Here is a 24315-nt window from a genome sequence, read left to right on the forward strand (position 1 = left end):
CATCCACATTTAATTTGCTCACGAGTTTTATTGGACACAAAGCTTGATTTAACTGTTTCGACCAGCATTGTCATATGCTTTCGTCCTGATATGATAACACAACTGTACTAATTTTTTATCTGTTAATTTTCGAATTGAGTACTGAGTAGTCTATGAGTACGTGGTGCTAAAGTTTTTTCTACCAACCAATTTTTACATGACTTAAGAAGCACTTAACCTGAGCAACATGAAACGTCTACTCGTATTCGTAGCACCGTGGACCGTGGCCTTGATAGCGCCGCTACGTTATGCGGGTCGTGCAGTGGCTGTGCGCATGTGCGAGTGTTGCGCACGCGCTTTCTCGTGCTTCCGGCGGCGCGTGGCGTGCCCGCGTTGCGTTGCGTTGTCATTTTGTTCCGTCGCTCTTCTTACTGCAAATAACCACAGTCCTACTGTTGGTCCTTCGATGATGAAATGAGAAACTTTCCAACCAAGAACCAACTCCAATGAGCAACGTGAAAATATGTTTTTAATGTAGGGTGTTATGAAAATTAAGTATACTGAAAATTTTGGTTTTGAGTTCAAATCTAAGAATTATTAAATAAAAAATAAACTTCATGACATACGTAATTGTAAATTTTTAGAAACATTCTAGTAGGCCTACAATCCGAAATAGATTGTTGGTATTCGATTCAAAATGGTGGCTTTTTTCACTTTTTGTAAATGTATTCTTAATAGCCTGTATCCTCCTAAAAATGCAGATAGTTCTACTTCGATTAAAATTCCACATTCCTTATTAGCTAAACTTTAATCTGACATGAGTTGTGACAGAAAAACCACAAATATAAATTTTCAATAAAAAGTTAGATCCACAATATGAATCTGAAAATATTGGAACAATTGACTTGCAGTATTGTTCCCTCGTTTTCATTGGTAAAATTGCTTATGATTGACAAACATTGTTTACTTCTATCAGAAAATACCCGTAATTAAAAATTCAAACTCTTAAGCAGCTCGGCTTATTGAATAACATTGCAGTTCCGTTAATTTATACTAGGACATGTTTTTCACGACAGTCAGTGATAAAAATATCATTAGAGCTAGAGGGGTGCGGACAATATCGCCAAGGTCGTGGAATCTTGGAACCACACTTCTGTACGCTCGAGTAGCCAATGACAATAGTTATCGTGTTCTTGTGTTAAAAGCGGAGGTAAAAACGAAACCCTTGTTAACAACCAGTCTGTTTGGAATGGAACTGGCGTCAGTATTATGGCAGGGGTGTTTTAAAAGTCTACTGTAAGCAGCGAATTCATTATAAATAATTTCTTGAATCCGGCTTTTTCGACCTTTCCCCCTGCTAATTAGTAACAACTAATATTCGGTCGTTGTCGTAATATTTGAATCGCAATACCATAACCAAAACTGTCATCGTATACAGTGTTTCAATAGCAGTATAAATGTTGCCAACCAAAAGTTAAATATCTTTAAAGTGATGTCGAACAAAATTCAAAAAGAGATATTTTTGTTCTTTGAAATGTCTTGAATTATAAAACAATTTAAATTGGAAGGAAATACGACCGGGGTTTAAAGTTTGCCAATTACATGAAGGAAGTTTGATTTCTCTTAATTGATATTTATATTTCCCGTATGTATGAAGGTTGACTTTCAAATGTGCATCCTAATTCTAGCATAAACGGCGCTGTTTAAACACAGTTCCGTGGTTTTATTGTATTTCTTTCGTGTGCACAGAATTTATTGAAATGTTAAAATATTTCTGTGCGTATGTTAGTAACTATTTCCCGACTGGACACAGCATATCGTGAAATCCAATAATGTAAAACTAGCCTGTAAATTATATTTGTAAAATGTAACACTCATTCCCTACTTATTTATCTATTTTGCATGGTGTGCTCTTTGGACATTTGTATGTGCTCTTTGGACATTTTTTTTTTTTAAATCAAGAGGAAATGCATCTTTGTTTTGTTATTTTAGTTCAGTGTTAGTGACTTGGCCATTTGTTAAAACCGAACGGCTCAATAAATCTTGAATCTTGAATCCTATTGTATTCTCTTCACTAATTACTTATATTCTAATGTTGTAAAATAGTTGTTCCAATCCTGTATTTGTCCTCATATTAGTCCATCGGTACCTAATTCATCAGTAATAGTAATTCATCGGCTTGTGCGTTTTTAAACACGTTTGAAAGTTCACCGAATCCATTTTAACCCCCAAATTGCGCAATGGCATCGAGCTGTGAAAAAAATGAACTAAAGGCGTCACTTTCCCTCATTCATACTGAGAACTAACATCTAAATAGGACGTTTTTTGCCAGGTGCATTTAAATATCATTACTACATTATTATTTCTACTTGGGCGAGTGAAGTCATTTGTTTGTATTTATGATCCATCCCGTTTCCTGTTCTAATGTCCGTGTTGGTTGTTGTGTTGTTTTATCCTGATATTTGAAACCTGTGGTCCAGGTGGACTTGCATGTAAATGAGAAGCGGTTGACTTCAACGGCTAAAATCATGAGGGCGGAAAGTTGGTTAAAATATGCGGGCGTGTGCGCACGCGAACGGCACGCGCGGTCGACCGCCAAACTGTATAAACAATTCCCCCCTCCAGTAGCAAACCTGCAGACTAAGCGAATTTAAGTATACCTGATTTAATTTCACTAAAATGATTTTTTATTTTAGTCTCTATTTAAATAACATTTGGTTTAACGAGTACCTAGGTTTGTTGCTACGTTAAATGAAAATGGATAAAAAATTATAATGGTATAAAAACTTAATATGCCAAATTTTATCCCAATTCATCCATTTTTAACGAACTGAAACAGTTGGATTGTTTCCCCTTAGGAAAAACGTGGGGATTTTGAATTTCAATTTTTTTTAATACTCTCCGTAACCTTTTATCGTACAATAGTTCTTCACTGTACAAAATTATTCGTTTTTTAAGATGTACTTGATGGCTGTAATGAAATTAGAGCATTTTCATGTGGTAGCCTATGGGTAAAATTTTGAAAACCCCATTTGTTTAACCCGGGTTTTCATGACCCGAATTTGCTGGCTCGCCATCATTCAGGTCACGTGCATGCCAAATTCCATCAATTCGAACCGAATATGCTCGAGTTATCCTATTCACGGATACAAACTTGTATAACAAAAATTTGAACGATTTGTGTTTTTGGCCTCTAAGGAGTCAAGGAGGCCAAAATTTAAAAGTAAATTAGCTTTGGGTCAATGTTTTTGCCTTGCCACATACAATAACAGCTTCTGCCCAATAGAGGAAACTTGCCAAAACTACAATAGTTTTTTTTATGTTTAATTATGTATAAAAGGTACATTTTTATTTGGATTAATAATAATGTGGACATACGTATTTATCTAAAGCACCACAGCCACAGTTCGGCCTTGATAAACCAAGTGTAAACATCGGACGTAGCGGCACAGCCTTCCTACTGAACGACGCACCTCCTTATGGAATGTTACGAGTATTGACTTCAGCTATTAAACACGTGCTGGAAATATCACTTGGTGGAATGTGATATAACTCAACTCTACCGTACTTTGTACATTAAGCACAATTTGGATATATACAGGGTGTCCATAAAAAACGTTTCAGGACTTTGGGAAATGAATCCTCATACTAAAAGAAAGAAAAAAGTTTATGGGAAGGTATGTCCGAAAATACATATTTACCCAGATATCCGCCATTTTGTTTTTTATACAAAAATATTTTTATTTGCTAAGTTTTGTATTCAATGATTATGAAATTTGGTAAACATGTTAACATGCACAAGACTAATAATAGAAAAAATAATAAAGTTATTCCGATTGAAAATTTCAAAATGGCGGCCGTTTGAATTTTTCTAACTTAAATAATTTACAATCGGAATAACTTTATTATTTTTTCTATTATTAGTCCTGTGCATGTTAACATGTTTACCAAATTTCATAATCATTGAATAAAAAACTTCACAGATAAAAATATTTTTGTGTAAAAAACAAAATGGCGGATATCTGGGTAAACATGCATTTTCGGACATACCTTCCCATTAACTTTTTTCTTCCTTTTAGTCTGGGGATTCATTTCCCAAAATCCTTAAACGTTATTTATGGACACCCTGTATATAGGTGGTACGAATCGAAAATTACACAATCTTTCATGGTTATTGATTGTTTTTGAATGGCCGACGTCTTAATATAGTTTCTTTTGGGGATACTAGTTACCGTGTCGGAAACTATAAACTTTATTTTACCAAAACCTAATCTGTGTTTTTCACACAGTTAAGACTTCAATAGTTATTTGTGTAACTATGCGACGTGACACTTTGCTGCACATAGGCAATTTGCACTCGCGTTAGAACATTATATTTTTCACACAGTTATTATAAATCATAGACATAATTAGTCTTTCAAACACTAAACAACACGTTTAAGAGGTTAAATCCAAACGTTGAACGAAATGGGAAACACTGCACCAGCTGATCGTAGTCGTAGTATCGTTTCCAACCTATTTCCAAGCGCACACGGACTACGTGCATAGCACGCTGTTTTGTGTTGTTTGGTTGGAATACTGGTGTACGGCATAAGTAAAATTAGTGCGGCAAAAGTAAGTAAATGCAGCAATTAGCAACTTTCTGTACTGAATCAGTGCAAGAAAGCCCACTTTGTCAGGTGACTGTAGGAGAAACTATATTTCTGAATAGAAAATAATATAAAGCATTGACTATTGGTACTATTTTGTATTTCAATATGCTGCTTGTGTTATTTGCTAAGAAAGACTATTAGTACGAATAACGTTTTTGGTTTCAGACACTGGAAAATAATTTCTTAGTTACTTGATAATTTAAATGTGCAAAAATATTTTAAATATTGCCTCCAAATGATCCACCCTATCTAGAAACTCGATAACAAGTCAATATGGAATTATAAAAACTAGAATATTCGTAAATGACCCTTGTTATAGCAGCCAAATTTTGAGTTTCTTAGGTTTCACCTATTTCAGATTTGGTTTGCACCGTGAACTTCAATTGCAACGAACAATTAAATCAGTTTCAACCCAAACATTATTAACATAATTGTTCATAGTGTTGAAAAATGTGTTGTCGAAATCGCAGTATCCCGTACGTGTGAGACGTTTCAAAATATCCGCCTCCAAAATCACGTGTACTCAAGTCGGCATTGGGAAATCGGACGTGGCATTACGCAGCCTAGAGCGCAGCGACCGAGCAACCGGAAGTTCCGGTGCAGTTTCCCTGACGATGTTACTGCAGCAAGCGTGCGTGCTCATGTGCTCACGAGGGAAAGCTTAGCAATATACAGTAGTGTACTGTGACGGGCAGTTAAAGTTTGATTGTTATGGCGTCTACTAAATTATTTTACCCGAAGAAATGTGATGGCTTTGTTTTTTGTTTATGAATATCCGTCTTGGCGTTAAATACCCCCACCGCAGCAAGCCTGTAGACTAAGCGAATTTACATTTACCTGGTTGAATTTTAAATTAAATCTATTCAAATTACATTAGGTTTAACAACCTAGTTTTGCTGCTACAGGGAGGGAATTCAAGTGTGTCTCTAGTAAATATTAATATTTTTACTATAAAGTAAATAAATTTACCAAAAATTGATAAAAAATAAAGCTCTTAAAATAGGTATAAAGATAAATAGGGAAATTGTATGTATTGGTCGTCAAAAATTAGAAAAATCTATTTTCCTCCATAAAACCCCCCATAACATACCGTTCCCATAGTCCGATCATGCTGGTTCGCGAACTCATTCAAGTTTATCCGGCCCTTCACCTTCAAGCCAAATTTAATCAAAATCGGACAAAGATTACTCAAGTTATCGCGTTCACGGACGTATATACATTAATAAAAACTTTAACGAATAGTGTTTTTGGCCTCTAGGGACATCAAAATGAAAAATATCGGTCCCGGGCGGCTTCCTAGGTGGCTTACCGTGCCACCTAAAGGTAATAGCTACTTCCCTATAGGGAAATTTGCTAAAAACAACGACAAAACAGTCATACAGTAACTCAATATTCAACATTAAGATCCATGCCATTTTAAAATAAACGGCTTCAACAAACTGACCGTTTCTCCCATTAGTTCGTCAACAACCCTTTTGGGAGTGAGTAACAATGATATTTTATGGTTAAAATCCAAACAAATTGCAATAACTTAAAAAAGTCATTCTTACAGCGTTGGGTGTATTATAATTTTATTCAGAGTTCCACATACCCTACCATATTTTATCAAAATCGTTCCAGCAATTTTTGTTAAAACCTGAGTTTCCATTATTTTTACGTGGTTTAATTGGGAAAATTCCTATTAAAAATCGAAATGTGAAACAAATTTCTCAATTTTTCCTCTATAGGGGGAGAAAGTAAAAATGCTTGAAAATGGAGTCATAGATAATTTTATAGCAACGTTACGGAGAAAGTGCATTTTGAGTTTGGATGGTTTTTATACAGGCCTATCGTGTTGATGAATTGCCTTTGCGTTTTCGTCGTAATTAATGGGGTTAGTGTCAAGTCTTGCCGCATCAAACTGTCGTTACTAGTCTAGAAAACTAAATTACGTTTTATTATTCTTTTCTACTATTATCCGTGTAATGTGTAATATTCGTTTTACTAGCGACAGCTGTACATGTAGGATCTAATGTGCACTTTATGGTCACATGCTTCAAATAACAATTCACTTCTTTTATGAACTCTAATAAAAAGGATTGGCTGCATATTACGTCCGGGTATTTCTTTTAAAACAAAACGTGCTTAAGTTGTTGAATTGTCTTTTCCCCTGTGAGATTCATATAGCTTCTCGTATTGTCATATATCAATATTTGTGGCTCGATAAACAAATATTTTACACGTTATTTATTTGTTATTGGTTCACCGTGGAAGTCACCGAATTTTTATTCTGTTACGGAAAACTCGCGATACTCTCCAACACCGGTTTGATTCTATCTACCTGGATTCTACAAATGTTAATATTTATCATTTATGTGTGTATGTGTATCCGTAAGCACGAGCACTTAAACAAGTATGATCTGAGATTGATGCAATTTGATAAAAAACTGTTAAACCTTTATTGGAATTTTTCAGCGAAGCGTTGGACAGGTTGGGTTGGTATGGAGTATAAATGAGGTTTCCCATTTTTTATCCTAAAATTATAAAATTTCGCAATTTTGTTTTCACACCATTTTTTAGGCCTAAAAACAAATAATTTAATCTTTGTTGTAAGCTTTAAATGGTTACGAAAAAAAATTTCATTCTCGCGGAGATATAAATAAACTGTTGTATTTTATTCGTTTATGGACATATTAATGAAATTTGGCAAGTTTATTTATTTCATTCTGTACTATTGACATTTTGCTAAAACACACTTTATTCTCTTCCCCGTAGCAGTAAGAGCAAACCTAAGTACCCATTAACCTTAATATTATTTTCATAGGGAATAAATCTGATATTTTAGGAAAGTTTAGTGAAAATCTAATTGGAAAAATTCGCTTGAGCATGTTTGTTGCGGTGGGGTATTTAAATTATGTACAATACTTAATTATAGACGAAATAGTGTGTGTGTGTGTGTTAAGGATGCACAAGGGTTACGAGGTCCAATGATTGCCAGTGTGGGTAAACTGCCAATTATACGTAGTATCGGCCTCGGGCCTGCGATGACGACAGAACAGCATGGCGAAACTGTACTTGCGGATAAGACAATAATTATACACAAATTGGTGGTTTATTTATAATTATTCATCTTATAACACCACAGATTGTGGGCTACGTCCAAATTCACCAACATTTTTGGGGTCGTTTCTAATGTCCAAATTCACCAACTTTCTACCTGGAGCAGGTACGATATTTCTCCCGGCGGGCGGGGAAGGAATTCCGAATAGTTTGCCCTCGCCTGCTCCGTCTCGTCTCGGCGAGAGTGTACTGCTTAGCCCTAATAGTACTGTTTAAGCTGTGATTGTTTAAGGCAGCTTTAGGTTAGGTTAGGTTTAGGTTTGGTTAGGTTTGGTTAGGTCAGGTTAGGTTAGGTTAGGTTTAGGTTTGGTTAGGTTTGGTTATGTCAGGTTAGGTTAGGTTAAGTTAGGTTAAGTTAGGTTAGGTTAGGTTACAGTGCACTCTCGCCGAGACGAGACGGAGCAGGCGATGGCAAACTATTCGGAGGGAATTCCTTCCCCGCCCGCCGGGAGAAATATCGTACCTGCTAAAGGTAGAAAGTTGGTGAATTTGGACATTAGAAACGACCCCAAAAATGTTGGTGAATTTGGACCTGGCCCAGATTGTGTGTTGCTATCCAGGGGGGGGTTTAATTGTGAGGAGGGTTAGGGTAGGGGTTTAACCCCCCCCCCCCCATTGGGCTTAAAATGTGCCAAATTTGTTTACAGTTAAAAGTTATGGTCTACAATTCAAAAATCTCTTATCTGCCTCTAAATAGCCTAAAAACGCGAGTTTATAGGTCTAATTTTCAGATGTTTTCCTGGAGAAAGGCCCCCTCCCTTCCCTAGAGGGGGTATTAGACCCCAGACCCCCCCCCGGTGTAACCCCCCCTAGGGTCGTCCTAGTTACGCCTAGAATAAAGGGGCATATCTAGCCGCCAGTTGTGTTTGTCTATAATGCTTGGATAACCAATAGATGCGTCAAAATTAAATAACACCTCAAGAATGTCAACATTGTGACTTAAAGTTGCGTCAACTGTTCCGTTTAAGAACGTGATCAAAAAGTTCAGAGATGCATATTTATCGCACATAGATGTCGTTAAAATCGCAAAAGAAGGATGATAAACTGTCAACGTGTTTTACTGAGTAGTAAATGATCACTAAAAATGTTTTGCCCAGAACAAAGTTAACACTGTACATATAAATGATGTTTATGAATACAAATAATGTACTGGATATAGGTTATGGCACGGTATAGTGGTTTAACATTTTATTCGGTGTTAACAGCAATTAATCACATATAATAACGAAAGGCTTACTAGATAAATATTTTAAAATACAGTATCTTAAGCCCATTTGTGTATTTCACCTTCTGTTAAAAAAAAACTCCCTTGTCGACTGCGTAAGATTATCCAATACATTATATTCATATATCATATAAATTCGGGTAAATTGTGACTTTGACTTGGTTTTCTCCTCATAACTGCAAGTGGAGCTATTTATAGAAGACAGACAAATCCAGATAAGTTGCTGTGATTAACATCGGAATCTCTGTGGTTAGACAGAGTCTGTCCAGTGATGTATTGATGCGATGACACTGTCTATGAATGGACACCACTGTTTTACTGTTGCTGGATGAGCATTTTTTTTTCTAACGCCGGGTGTATGAATATCGGTTCGATATCTGTCGTCGTATCGACCATTCGATTGTCACAATTATCGTTAGTCCTCATCGAATGAAAACACACAATGTGACGCCACTACACAGCCATTAGCGTTGTTTTCAAAATTGATACGATCGATTTTACCGATTTTCCGGTAACTCATGAAACAAAACAAAATTAATTCAGGGGTTGTTTTTTAATCACAATAGTGAAAAATATTATACCCAATGTGACAATTACTGTACCCAATCCCCTCTAACTACATCTTGTTAACATTAACTTTACATCAATATTCAAGTCATTAATAATAAGTTGTGCAATACTGGTTGTGACCGTGAACTCTGCTGAAAATTCTACAAGGGGGGAATGAAAGAACAATCGAAAGTAATCGAAATTCGATACATATTTCGATACGACAAACCGATCGATGTCTGCCCCCGTCGCTCGCAAGAAAATGTGCTCACCAGTGTGTGCTAGTGTGCTGCGCTGCGCGCGCTACGCTAAAGTCTACAGTACAGTTCAGTTCAGTGTCAGTCCAGTACTATTGTTGGCTGCGTCGTGTTGATTGTTGAGTGTTGTTCGGTATCTTGACGTGTGTGTTGTGATTATTTCCGTGAGTGTAGTGCGCTCTCGCAAGTTGTCGGGGTTTCGCTGTTGGAGTGTGTATAATATTGTGGTTTATAAACTAATTTTTATGCATACTGTACTTGTAATTTGTGATTGTATTATTTGATTGCAACAATGGCTTTATCTCGTGAGGGTTTTTATTTTTCGTTTTTAATAATAATAGGTTGAAATTAAATTAATTCATTTAATTTTCATTTTTTTTATAGGCCACTCAATGTAAATTTGATTTTTTTACATCCTAATCTTATAATAAATAGGTTTTATTTTTGTATTGGAAAACAAAATAATCCGTCTATAAATCTTGATACAAGAAACCTAATTTATTTTCTTAATGTTGTATCTAAATATAGAACTAAATTTTTAGGAACCCAAAATACACGATAGTTGGATAAGATAATTTATTGGACAAACTCATTGTGACAAAAACAAATTACAGTTAAATAAAATATATTCTTTTGTTGAATATAAAAACCCTCTTTATATATCCATCAAACTAATTTAATTAGAAATAGGTTGTTCATTATTTCACTGTGACTATGTTTGCTATTAAATCAAATTTAACAAAATGTTGTAACAGCAACAAAATTATAACTCCATTAGGTAGTTTTCTCTGTGCCTCTTTAAGTATTTTTCGAATTCAAAATCAGGGTTATGGACTGTTCCCTTTAAAAAAATTTAAACGCAGAAGAGTGGAATGAAATTAGTTGTGTTAAAACTATTTTTATGACTAAACTTATTGTTTAATTTCAGTTTATGGACTTTGCTTATGTTAGTTTAAAACACAGTACAACATGCATACAACACTCAGCTTAGGAAAAGTCAAGTCAAATTAAAATATCTCTCCCAATAATTAACTTTTATAAACACTATTGAGACCGTTTCCAGCACAATAAATGTATTCAAATTAGCATAACTGTTTCATTGACGAAGTGGTTCTAATCCGCAAAGAATGAAATGTTTTCCGAATTCCTCGAGTGTGGACGTATGTGTCCCGGAGCGTGACGGATCTGCGGAAGTTTGACGTAACGCTAAGCAGAGTGTGACAGAACTTGCACTTACATTATCTCATACTCATCTTATACACTTTCCCTCACATCACTATTCTTTAATATTTATGTCCATGTACACATAGATGCACAGGAAACCTGAGAGATTTAAACTTTCTCTGCAGATTTTTGAGTGTTGAAAACCCTATATTTTTACCGGTGCATTATTTACCAAGGCTAAGTATGAAGTACAATGTACAATCAAATTCAAAACTTAAACTAAGTTCCAAGGGGTTGTAAATAGTACATTATCTAAAGCTAAAAAATTAAAAGTTGTTTTATTTGTGTTGATTAACCAAGGTGATAAAAGTTAAAGAGACATTGACTCGAATAAATTTGTTTCCAATCCATAGTTGAAGAGAAGCTAAAGAAACAAATCTTATACAACATACTGAAGCCAATAAAGTAGTCATTGTGTAAATGTTATGTAGGGGTTTTGTCACACCACTAAGTACTGTAACTGCTTAGGGAATTAGTTTTATTTAACTTTATGACAATTCCATTATTAAATGTCCAAAGATTGAAAGTTGTTCCTAGGTTGACTTCTTTATTTGTAACAGTAAAAGAATTCATATTTGATTGTTGTTTTGATCCAGCGCAAATTGATGCATAAATGTATGTTACTAACGTTTAAACAGTTAAATAGTTTCTGTTCTGTTAAATTTCAAAACTATCATAAAACTTTATTTTCATATTTTATTTAGTCCACATCCATTTTAATTGGCAAAACCAATCACAAAACAAATTTCTTTAATAAAAACAGTGCCAAAAATCTGAAGCATTTATGAAGGATATTTGGGTTGAAACACACTTTCCCCAAGTCTACCTTAAATGTTTAAAACCATTATATCAGTGCGCAATGGGCCTTCTCATTGCTTAACATGATTTTGATAGAGGCTCATAGTTTGATAGGGCTTTTACTAAGTAAAAAATAAAAGTTCTATAACTCATTGTTCCAAAGAGTTCTCATAACAACCGAATGAAGTTTCATAAAATCTACAGTGGAAACTAAAAGTTGTATTTTGGAAGAAAAGCGGTGTAGTGTTTGAAGATGGTCGTAGTGTACACAGTGAGTGTTAGGACTTGAGCGATGTTGTCCGGAGCTATCAGTGAGTGCGATCTGACCAGGGAGGTTCACACCACCAGAGGCTACTCGTCCTGTCTCCCGATATTCTTTCATTACCGTCGACCCAGGCTCAGGCGATGGGGAAGCTACGGCTCTTGGGTGGGTAGTTGTACTAGAAATTATATGGTTTTGGACCGTTGACGATGAAAAGTTTGGGTTATTTTAGTATTAACACAATTTAAAACATAATTTAGGCATTCAAGATGAAAATAGCTTTACTTTTACTTGGAAAAAATGTTTCAAACTTTTGAAATTGTGTTTGTTTTTTTGTTTTTTTTGTAAGATTTTCATTCTGTAAATGTTAGGCTATGTGTGGATCTAAAAATCTTATGGATGGTTTGTGATAAGTTAATGGTGATAAGTTTTAAAAACCAAGATTCCAACGTAAATCTTAATCATCTATATCACCTCAATAAGAAATCAAACTTGTTTTGCATTTTCCCTATATTTTGTGTCAATTGGATCTCTCGAACGGCAAAAGATATAATTGTTTATTGTATGTTACAGACACCAGCCGGAGCGGAGGCCGAGCAAGTGGATGTGAGATGTGCTATGGTGGGACCTGCAGACAACTACACGAAACGCAAACATGTGCTGAGAGTCAAAACACTTAGTGGCTCTGAACTGCTGCTGCAGGCTGCTGATGCTGCTCACATGGCTCACTGGATTGTCTCTCTAGAAGAGCAAGCCAACAACAACAACACCCAGGTAAGTCACCAAACACAAACATGTGCTGAGAGTCAACACACTGAGTGGCTCTGAACTGCTGCTGCAGGCTGCAGACGCTGCTCACATGGCTCACTGGATTGTCTCTCTAGAGGAGCAAGCCAACAACAACAACACTCAGGTAAGTCACCAAACACAAACATGTGCTGAGAGTCAACACACTGAGTGGCTCTGAACTGCTGCTGCAGGCTGCAGACGCTGCTCACATGGCTCACTGGATTGTCTCTCTAGAAGAGCAAGCCAACAACAACAACACCCAGGTAAGTCACCAAACACAAACATGTGCTGAGAGTCAAAACACTTAGTGGCTCTGAACTGCTGCTGCAGGCTGCTGATGCTGCTCACATGGCTCACTGGATTGTCTCTCTAGAAGAGCAAGCCAACAACAACAACACCCAGGTAAGTCACCAAACACAAACATGTGCTGAGAGTCAACACACTGAGTGGCTCTGAACTGCTGCTGCAGGCTGCAGACGCTGCTCACATGGCTCACTGGATTGTCTCTCTAGAGGAGCAAGCCAACAACAACAACACTCAGGTAAGTCACCAAACACAAACATGTGCTGAGAGTCAACACACTGAGTGGCTCTGAACTGCTGCTGCAGGCTGCAGACGCTGCTCACATGGCTCACTGGATTGTCTCTCTAGAGGAGCAAGCCAACAACAACAACACTCAGGTAAGTCACCAAACACAAACATGTGCTGAGAGTCAACACACTGAGTGGCTCTGAACTGCTGCTGCAGGCTGCAGACGCTGCTCACATGGCTCACTGGATTGTCTCTCTAGAAGAGCAAGCCAACAACAACAACACCCAGGTAAGTCACCAAACACAAACATGTGCTGAGAGTCAACACACTGAGTGGCTCTGAACTGCTGCTGCAGGCTGCTGATGCTGCTCACATGGCTCACTGGATTGTTTCTCTAGAAGAGCAAGCCAACAACAACAACACCCAGGTAAGTCACCAAACACAAACATGTGCTGAGAGTCAACACACTGAGTGGCTCTGAACTGCTGCTGCAGGCTGCTGATGCTGCTCACATGGCTCACTGGATTGTCTCTCTAGAAGAGCAAGCCAACAACAACAACACCCAGGTAAGTCACCAAACACAAACATGTGCTGAGAGTCAACACACTGAGTGGCTCTGAACTGCTGCTGCAGGCTGCTGATGCTGCTCACATGGCTCACTGGATTGTCTCTCTAGAAGAGCAAGCCAACAACAACAACACCCAGGTAAGTCACCAAACACAAACATGTGCTGAGAGTCAACACACTGAGTGGCTCTGAACTGCTGCTAATTTCTAAAATTCTATCTACTACCCTTTTGTTTGTTGCTGACCAAGTTGATGGGCCATAACAGTTACTATAGAACAATCATTAGTTGGACTTAGCAAAAATTCTGTTTATTCGGCTGAAATTAGTAATTAGATCATTACAATCTGTTAGTGGCTTACATCAACTACCACAATTTTGATTGAAAAACTGGCGACAACTTTAACATGGAATTGGAATTTCTAGTTGTTTCAATAGTCAAAGCTTAAAACTGTTTTATTAAAGGATTGTGAATTGTTTTAGAATGCAACTGGGCCAAGCCTGTCCCCTGCCTCCGCACAGAAGGGACTTCGTAAACTGACCTCCCTCAGAAACCGCTCTCCTACAGGACAGTCGCCGGTCAACAAGACTAGGAAACCAAGTCAGCAAGGTTTGTACAGTACTTTTGTTTGGCTTGAATATTAGAATTTGAATATCATACATTTTTTAACCTACTGATATTTGCATTATTACAACACTTGTATTTTGATTGCAGTTGAGCCGATATCGTCGCCCAAGAGCAAGACGTGGAAGGGTCGTGTAGCTAAGCAGCTGCGGAGGATACAACACAGTGGGTCGCCTACCACCCCTCACCCTCCCTCCCCCTCCACACCTGTCTATCCTGAGGGAGCGACTATCGGGATACCGTTGGAGGACTGCCCACCGGTAAATACAGAAAAGAAATGTCAAATTATTTAACTTTACTCTTTAAGAAGTATCACTGAGTTTGTCCAGAGTTCCAAGATTGAAATATGAATGAATGATAAGTGTAAACCTGCAATTATATTTTTGTTTTGTTTTAGTCCACCGTGAATGAGTTTGTACCGTTGATTGTGGAGTTGTGTGCAAATATCGTGGAGGAGAGGGGGCTTGACATCATTGGAATATACAGGTTAGAAATTATTACACTTTAGAATTCTATGTGCACAAAGCCAATTAACTCATCACCGTTGCTTTTGTTATTTAATACTACAGTGCAGTGCAACTATTAATAGCTGTAAGATTAATTTAATACCTAGTGTTGTGACTCTCGGTGTTTTTGGACACGTCCCTTGTAGACACGCTATTCTAATTGTCACTATTTCTATTCCTTAATGGTATATTACAATAACTTTCTCTGTTTTTCAAGCTGCCAACATTTTTTTAAATATCCTACTTGAGTTCAAAGTTTTGAGTTTGAGCTACTTTCTTAATTAAGAAATTTGCTGTGTTTGCTACTGACGAAACGCTGTTAGGATACAGGAAAGGTCAATGCAGTGACCACGGATAAATGTAGTCCATTCTTTTAACTTTCAGAAGTACCTCATTATAGTAATATTTACAGTATTCCTGTGTTTATGGATGTAGTGTAAAAGCTAAACTAGAAACAGCACTGTATTCATAGCATTAAGCCAACAGAGCATAAAAAAGGCCTGCTAAAGCAGAGAAAAGTCCACTCCATTATGACTGAAATTTGTTCAAAACCCTAAAAAAACATGAACTACTGTTATACAAGGTGCTGCTGAGACAAAAACCTCCCTGTACAAAAGCTAACATCACTAAGCAATTTAAAGTAACATGGTTGTTAGCGGTGAGTGCCAGTTCTCAAATTCACTGATTCATTTACTTATGGGCTGGTAGGAAATTTAAATGTAGTGGTTTTAACAAAAAAACTGAACATTTATGAGAAATTTTACCGTCTGAAAGAGAGTAAAACTTATTACTTACGCAGGGTCCCCGGCAACACAGCGGCTGTGTCGTCACTGACCGAGGCAGTCAACCGAGGACTAGATGCAGCATTGTTGGACACAGATCAGCGATGGAGTGACGTCAATGTCATCTCGTCACTGCTCAAGAGCTTCTTCCGTCGTCTGCCAGATTCCCTGCTGACCACCGATCTCTACCCCTCGTTCATACAGGCTGACAAGATAACAGACCCGCACCTCAGAATGGTTACCATCCGTAAATTGGTAAGATTTACTTTTCCAATTTCTATGACAGTATGCATTGCTAGTTCTACAAGCACCCCAGGTTCACTTTTTTCTACCTGTCTTAAAATATTAAACATTATCTATGGAATAAAATTTGATTCAAGTTATGCAAAATATCTATTTGGACTGATTCTTACCAAGTGTCACATGACCTGACGGCTGATGTTGGTCTGCAGGTTCAGGAACTACCAGACCACCACTATGAGACTCTGAAGTACCTGCTGCTACATCTGAGGAAGGTGGTGGACCACTCCGCTACCAACAAGATGGAGCCCCGCAACCTTGCTATTGTGTTTGGCCCCACATTGGTGCGAGCAGCAGACGACAACATGGTTACCATGGTGACGGACATGAGCCACCAGTGTCGCATCGTGGAAACGCTCATCCTGCATGTGAGTGGTCTTGTAATACAGACAGAATAATACACTGAAAAGTTGAATGTCTCTAGGCTATTCTTTCCGGTTTTTAAATATTTTTGTTGAAAGTCTAGAAATCCTAGCGACGTATCATATTTAAAAGTGATAACGAATAAAATATGATTTTATGATTGGTTTTTTTGTGTAAGCTTTTATGGCACCGAAACATTTTTGAATACCGGTATGCATATTCACCAATTAAATTTACAACTATCACAATTTTTCTCCTTTTGTATCATTGTGTCAAGTTAAAAGATATTGATTGTAGAAAACAAGATGCTGCCATGATTGCGTAAATCACAGCAATTGTAGACAGACACTGCTGCGATTGCAATAATTTATTATGGAAGTCACCGCCATCAAAATTCTCGAGCGATGAGGAAATTCTCAGTCATTGCCCTGACCACCAAAAAAATAACAGGAGTAAACATGGTCTTCGGAGATGTTAACAAATGTTGCCGATATTGCAGGATTCATGACGGTTGTGCAGTGATGGCAGGTAATCAACTTGGAAGTTGCCACTATGACTGGAGATAATTACGAATGTTGTTGTGATATCAGGAAATAATGACGTTTGTACCGCAATCCCGATAAATCACCACAGATGTTGTCACAACTGCAGGAAATTATCCCTGCGTTTGTGATGAATCAACATGGGTGCTTTGGAAGATCCTCAGAGTTATCGCTATGACTATGAAAGTTGATAACGGGTCTTAACATGATTGTAGGTGATAGTGGCAGATTTTATTGCGACCTCGAGAAATCAACTGATGTTTGTAGACTACTAATTTTGCTGTATTGTTGTATAGGTGGACTGGTGTTTCGGTGATGACTCTGATTTACCAGAGCTGGAGGTAGGGGAGGGGGCAGAGCCCGACCCAGCGGTGGCCAATCACAACCTACTCCTGGGCAATATACACAAGGTGGAAGGTGAGTAGAGTAGACAATACTTTGTGTCAACTACAGATTGATGGTTTCTGGCTAAGGATCGGAAGATAAAAGTATGTTCTAGTGCTCAGTTGAATACAATTTCATGGCTAATTTATGGACCAATCATTTGAGATTGAAATTATGTTAAATATTCAACAGTGATATTTTTGTTTTACTAATATTACACTTGACGTTTTCTCAAGCATCGTCATTGAAACTTTTTCCTCTGATAACTTGGTTGAAGTGGACATACTCTAAAACAGCCACAGAAGGTTTTTATTTCAGCCCACTGAACTTCACAATCACGTCACTAAATACTGTTTTTACTTAGATACTGCTTGTTGAACGAAGGTTGATGAATTATTTTAGATTAAAACATAAGACTTTAACGTTATCTTTACCTAAAAGCATGATTTATTTTTAACTTCCTTTGTACACAGAGTGTCCCACGAAGAGGTAGCTATTTTTTAATCAATATACCACACGTATTTTGTAAGCTAAAATCTTGAAACTCTCACAATGAATACATATGTAGAAGAAATACCCTAAGTGTCACTTGATTTTTTTTTTAATCAGAACAAATTGACAGAACAGTAAAATAAGCAAGAAAGGTTTTTCTAGCTTTTTTGAAATAGTGCATAGCAATTTATGGAAATCAGTTTGAACGTATGCAATTAATGTATGTAAATTAGCTTATGTAAGCTAATTTACTTCAACCAAAACACACCCATTAATTTGTTATGTTATGCCATTTTGTTCTGATTACTCAGAATCAAGTTGGGGCGTGGTGTTTTTTAGCATATTTCACATAGGAAACGTGGATGGGCTATTTTTTTTTTATTTTTTTTTTTATTGCAGCTGTGGAGTTTCAAGTATGTAGCGTGTATTTCATGGATCTGGTATATTAGTTCAAAATAGATATCTCTTCATAAACACTCTAGGCCTATATCATTTCCTGTAGTAATTATTTAGTTTCCTGTGGAATGTATAGTGTTATTCTTTATATAGTTGTCAATTACTAACCATTGCTATATTTTTATTATATATTTAACTTTTCTCTAAATAACAAAGATTTGAAATTATTTTTCTCGTATACTTGAAATTTGTGTATCTAAGTATTTTGACATATGATTCATAGTATTATTTTTTCTTAGAGTTGTTTAACTACTTTCTACAGTTAAAAATTTTAAATTCTTATCTAATGTAAAAGCATGAAATATTTCGAAACCCGTGTATTAAGACATCAATGTATTTCACTTTGATCTTATTTTTCTCTAATCATGCATCATACTTCAAGTTTTCCAAACAGAATAAATTGAAAGTCCAAGCTGGTATAGTTATTTAGTAGTGATCGGTGTTATTGTTGTGCACGTTTAATGGGCAGCGTACAGTAGATGTGACTGAGTACAGAGTAGTGAGTGTCGTACCATTGTTGTATTGGATGTCGCATGCAGGCATGACGAGGGATCTATCGGCTCGAGACATTGTCTCTTCCATCATTTGTGCAGCAAACCGCAAGATGATGAAGAGCAAGACACGCAAGACTCATCCTCAGACGCAGCCGCAAGCCGCGACCCACAGCGACGACACCACCGAGGACAAGAGACAGGTAAATCAGATCAGAAACTTTGAGAATTAATATTAGGGTGCAATAAGTAAACAGACATGATTGCGGCAAAGTTCTGGAAAACTCCCATGGTCCATGTAGACATCATCATCGTCTTCCGTGATCGCGGCAAAATCTTGAATATCTCATGCGGTTGCGTAGATTACACCATTGTCTCATACAGTTACGGAAACATTATCATAGTTTTTCATGATTGCTACCAAATCTTTAGCATTTTCCACGCTGTTGTAGACATCATCTTTGTGTCTTCTTCAGTCAAGAAAAATCATTGCCATTGTGGTAAAAGTGTGAATTCTTTTATTGTGAGATCACTTTAGGCACATTCTGCATTTGTAATAGTAAAAGCTCGGTTCAATTTGTCCTATTTTGTATAGAATACTCTGAATTTTAGCAAAAATGTATCCATCCGAATGTAGTACGGTCTAAATTAATTTGGATGATTTGAGTTCTACTGTAATTTAATTTGTTTGTACTATATACGTTCCTTGTATCAGTGTGGACCAAGGTTTCGACCTTTTTTGGGGGGAAAATAGATACGAGACACCCCTCCCTCAAGAATTAACATATGCTTAAACATAGGCCAAAGCGACCGAAGTCGGGACTATCCCGCTAGGATTGGTACGGGTGTCAACCTTGGGCTGAACTCTTTCCTATTCACACGATTCAGGTTAGCATGTTATCTCCAAAATGCTGATTTGTGGATCATTTTGTGCTCTAGGTTGAGAAGAGTAAAGTACAACACAGGAAAGAGAGACTCACAAGTACATCTGGTGAAGAAACTGTCAGTACACAACAGACTGTCTCTCCTGCCAGCCGACCTGACCAAGGTTTGTACCATAGTTCAGTGTTCGTGTGATTGATAAGGGTGGTGCTGGCTTATTGGTTTTCTTGCAATCGGGCAAGATAATGATGATGTTTTTACAATTATGGGAAATGTTTGTCTTTCAAAGGATTATTGTACTTGCTTTCCATGAGTTATTAGTGAAGCATCTGCAATAATCCCTGCAACCAAACATAAACCTACCATCGCCAACAATAAACCAAATAAATAACATGAATATTGTATGTGGATTACGCTAAAATATACGCTGGTGGTAATTTTATCAATTTAAAATAAAAAATATAGCGGATAACTGATAAATCAAAAACATAACTGAAACCTAACCAATAAAGCTTATATTTGACTCATCACTGAATAATTAATTTCAATTCAAATACCTCAATGTTATTACTGTAGTCAATTGGCTTTTGCTTAAATTAAAACCCCAGTATAGTTAGTGTAGTACAACTAACATTAATAGTCGGCTGCAAACTGTTGATGATTTATGTTTGATGTTCTAGTGGCTGAGACAAAAGGACAAGCGCAGATAGCAGAGTCAGGGACTATTAAGACGTACGCAGGTCTCTCCGCCACCACACAGGAGAGGATACGAAGGTGATAACCTAGACTTAATTGGCTGAAATGTTTGTATAAATGGTTACATTAAAAATTATTGAACACTAAAATATCAAAACGTTTTTCAATGTTGATCTTTTTCATCTATCTTTTATCAATTGTTATCCAATTTATCTTTTTCCAGGTTTGAGTTGGAGACGAAAGCGATGCTACACAGAGATGCTGCCAGGTTACGGAGGATAGAGGCCGAGAGAGACGGAGATAGAGAGCAGAGCAAACGAGAGTTGGAGGTGGACGATCACACCAACACACCAGGTAGGGTTTTACTCATGATGCTAAGGTCTGTGGGTTGCTGCTATATTAGGTCAGGTCGGGCCTAAGGGATCGGTTCTGGCTTGAAATAATTTTTGTCTGTAATTAGTAATTATATGCGAAAGAAAATTGACGATTTGTCATAATGGCGGGTGATTTTCACAGTTTTGCTGCCGCTGTGGGTGACGATGATGATGATGCCACTAATTAGTTCGCAATGGCAGATGATGACAATTAAGTTTCTTCGACAACAGGAGACGATTATGATGTCTTTTCCACCACGTGAGACTTTCAAAATTTGCCCTGGTCGCAGATTAATGATGATATCTAAATAACTGTGAAGGACGTGAAGTAGGGCTTTTCCGCAATCACGGAAGACTATGTCGACTATGTTCAAATGACCGCACCATATCTCCAGGATTTTGTTGCAATCACAGAATCAGATCAAAACTTTCAGGCTCTAACTCATATTTTTAAAATTAATACTTCCTCAAAGTTTTTGATCAGACTTAACCTAAAGTGTAAAAAGGTTTGGCCCGCAGAACTCTATGCTCAATTCTACACACAGAGACTGCAAGGTTACATAGGATAGAGACTATGTAAAGTACTTTATCATAGGTTACATAACACCCAACTGTTGTGTTGTAGCTATCGGGAAGAAGATAGCAGAGTGTGGAAGGAGTGGAGTGTCTCCGAGCAGTGCAGGAGACAGTGGTGTTTTGCTGAGGCGGGGCTCCTCCGTAGAGAACATTCACCAGGCAGAGTCGGCCACTGATACCGGCAATCTCAAGAGGTTCAAGTCCAGCAAAGAACAGGTCAGATATTAATCTCATTATTACCATAGATAAATCATACTCCCTTAGTAGATTTTTCATACTACTGCTGAAGTCAATCAATAAGTACGTACATCAATTGTGTTATTAGACTCAATTATCTTGCTGAAGCCTCTTGGATTATTCAGTTATGACAGTACTGATGAGACTTGACCACAGTTTGGTTTTGTATGGCTTTGTACATGTATCTAGAGCCCAGTTTAACTGTTTACTGTATTTGTCAGGGAGAGGCAGGACTTACGAGATGTGGCTCTCTAGACTCTGTCCATGACCTGACGCCTTCTGAGAGACCTCCTAGTCACTTGTCTGATGAAGGTAAGCTATTCACTACCTCTTAGGCTGGGCTATTGACCCAAAATTTCCATTTATTTGGGGTCTGTGGGATACACTAGTTTACTTTCGGTTGGGTCAACAATTTAGACCCTCGGGGTTTGTACATTATAGAGCCTATTGTAAATGTTCAACAACATCTTCCCCGGTCATGTTGAAATTGTGAACAACTTCTGTAGTCACAATATAGGATGTCTCCTGCAGTCGTCTTCTGCAGTTGTGGCAAAATTGTGAACATCTTCATTGGTCTTGGGGAAAAAGTATAGGTCTTCCGTTGTTACGGTGAACCTGTCAACATCTGTTGTGGTGACATCATCATCGTCTCCTACAATCGGATATAAACTGTGAACATGCAGAGCTCGATGCTCTCGGCTCGACCCAACCCGAATGTGGCTTGAAAATTATTCCTTTTTCAAACTCCTTGGTCAACTTTTGGCCCAACCCAACCCGAAAGTATAAGGGACCTACAGACCTCTATCATTTATTTGATGAATGGTTAAGTTTAGTTTAGGCCTACCTTTAAAACCTATTTGTTATTAAACAGGTTACTTTTATACTGTATATGTTGTGTATTGTTTTCAATCATCCTTAATGCCTCTTGTAATGTAGGCCACTTTTGCTTTGAAGTCCTAAACCTTATAGTTTATTGTCTCTTGATAATATCGATGTTATGCAAAATAGTGAATTTATATGTTATATGTTAACTCAAGTTTACACTGTCACTTCCCATCTATAAAACCAAATCTGAGGGAAAACAGCCTAGTGGTAGTTGATTACATACAGTATATGGTTCTAACTTCGGGTCTGTTGGATTTGCGTGCAGGCCGAAGAAGGGGCCGAATTTTTGCTCCTGGTTTCCAATTTGACTACGCAGACTCTAAGCCCCCGTGGCGACATTAATCCCTCAGGTAGCAACCCCTCCACACCTTCCCCGCAACTCCTGGCTTGTCTAGCTTTGCTGTACATAGACCACTGGCGAAACTACGCATAATAGTGGGTTAGCCTCCGGACGTTGTTTCTGGTTTTGATTAACTGTTAACTGATTACGCGAAATGATCGTCATATGTAGTTTCAGTTCTACTACTTTGGAACCAACATCAAGCGTGTCGTCTGTAACAAAAACCTTTAAAAAAAATATTTCAAAAAACCTTAGTAACATTAAAGTGTTGGGGACGCTCACAATTGGTTTGATATAGAAATTCTCAACTTGGTGGCTCAGTAAGCTGGTCGGACTGCAAAACCAAGGTACAAAGTCCTCACCGACATTTCAGTGCCGCCAAAATTTATCAGCGGCGTTAATTCTTGTACTGTACTAGCTCCTTGCTTTACTTTATATTTTATAAGCACAATCCTTTGAGGCTCATGTAATCAGGAAAATTCAGAAATAGACGTTAACCTTTTAAAATATATACATAAATTGCAGAGGGTGCACCTGCAATGAATCATAATTGTTAATCCGTCAAAATACTTTCCTATCCTTATCTGTGCGCAAGTTTGTTAAAAAAATTTTCATCTGTCACTGAAGTGCAGATCGTATTTGTTTGTTGAGGTTTTTGACAAAGCAGTCTCGACACCTAGAAGCATCGGTCCGCCCAATAACCGGGACCCTAAATCCGCCAATTGTATTGCTTACAGTACAATATGTTGAACCCTTAGCATCAAATTGATGTGTCAGTTCTATGGGTTATGATCTATGGCCAGGAGCTTGCCATTAACTCGTACCTGTCCTCTGCATGTTGTTTTCTTCTTAATCGTCTAACCCAATATTTGGTCCTAACCTTCATTTCATAAACCATCCTCACACACTCACCCACCCCATCTTCATTTTACTTTTTGTGAAACTAAAAGTATTTAGAATTTAGATTTTATAAACTGGTGTGACAGTTGATTGATTAACATAAAATTTCTAAAACGTGTTTGCTTAATAGAAAGGGGCAAAATATATTTAGTTTGGTTTTTTTCCTGTTTATCATTTGGTGTTATATCTATTCATGTTATTAAAATGTCTCTTAAAAGAGAATATTAACATTTACATCATATATTATTTATTATTTATTTTGAACTTATAGGGTAGCTTTTTTATCATAGAAGGATAAGTAGGCTATGTTTTTCTACTAGAGAATTAATTTAAAATGAATCAATTATAAAAATTACACAACCCTGAGGATAGCGACTTCTTTAAATATCCGATTTTGAAAATTTACAACCAGAATCAGTTTGCAAAAATGTGTACATCAAGTGCATGTTCTTACATTTTTTGCTTGGACGATAAATTTATCGTCCGTTATATTAGTTCATTTAAAATTGACACAGTAGTATCATTTTATTTTATTCTTTATTTGTGTGCATTTTA

General features: G+C 37.2%; 1 protein-coding gene across 1 annotated transcript in view; it reads left to right on the plus strand.

The window, feature by feature from the left end:
* The window catches only part of LOC129001958 (rho GTPase-activating protein 23), a 158424-nt gene that overhangs the window by 132062 nt on the left and 2047 nt on the right, over positions 1 to 24315 (plus strand). The window contains exons 19-31 of the mRNA XM_054429407.1: positions 12619 to 12819; positions 14413 to 14539; positions 14645 to 14814; positions 14952 to 15040; positions 15860 to 16097; positions 16295 to 16510; positions 17344 to 17464; positions 18919 to 19073; positions 19810 to 19918; positions 20433 to 20526; positions 20672 to 20802; positions 21448 to 21614; positions 21857 to 21947. Of these exons, the coding sequence (XP_054285382.1) occupies positions 12619 to 12819; positions 14413 to 14539; positions 14645 to 14814; positions 14952 to 15040; positions 15860 to 16097; positions 16295 to 16510; positions 17344 to 17464; positions 18919 to 19073; positions 19810 to 19918; positions 20433 to 20526; positions 20672 to 20802; positions 21448 to 21614; positions 21857 to 21947 (1909 nt within the window). The remainder of the gene's footprint in view (positions 1 to 12618; positions 12820 to 14412; positions 14540 to 14644; positions 14815 to 14951; positions 15041 to 15859; positions 16098 to 16294; positions 16511 to 17343; positions 17465 to 18918; positions 19074 to 19809; positions 19919 to 20432; positions 20527 to 20671; positions 20803 to 21447; positions 21615 to 21856; positions 21948 to 24315) is intronic.

Source organism: Macrosteles quadrilineatus, unplaced genomic scaffold, assembly GCF_028750875.1.
Source record: "Macrosteles quadrilineatus isolate MER2022 unplaced genomic scaffold, UCM_ALF_1.0 Scaffold_9__3_contigs__length_116548681, whole genome shotgun sequence".
NCBI classification, from domain to species: domain Eukaryota; kingdom Metazoa; phylum Arthropoda; class Insecta; order Hemiptera; family Cicadellidae; genus Macrosteles; species Macrosteles quadrilineatus.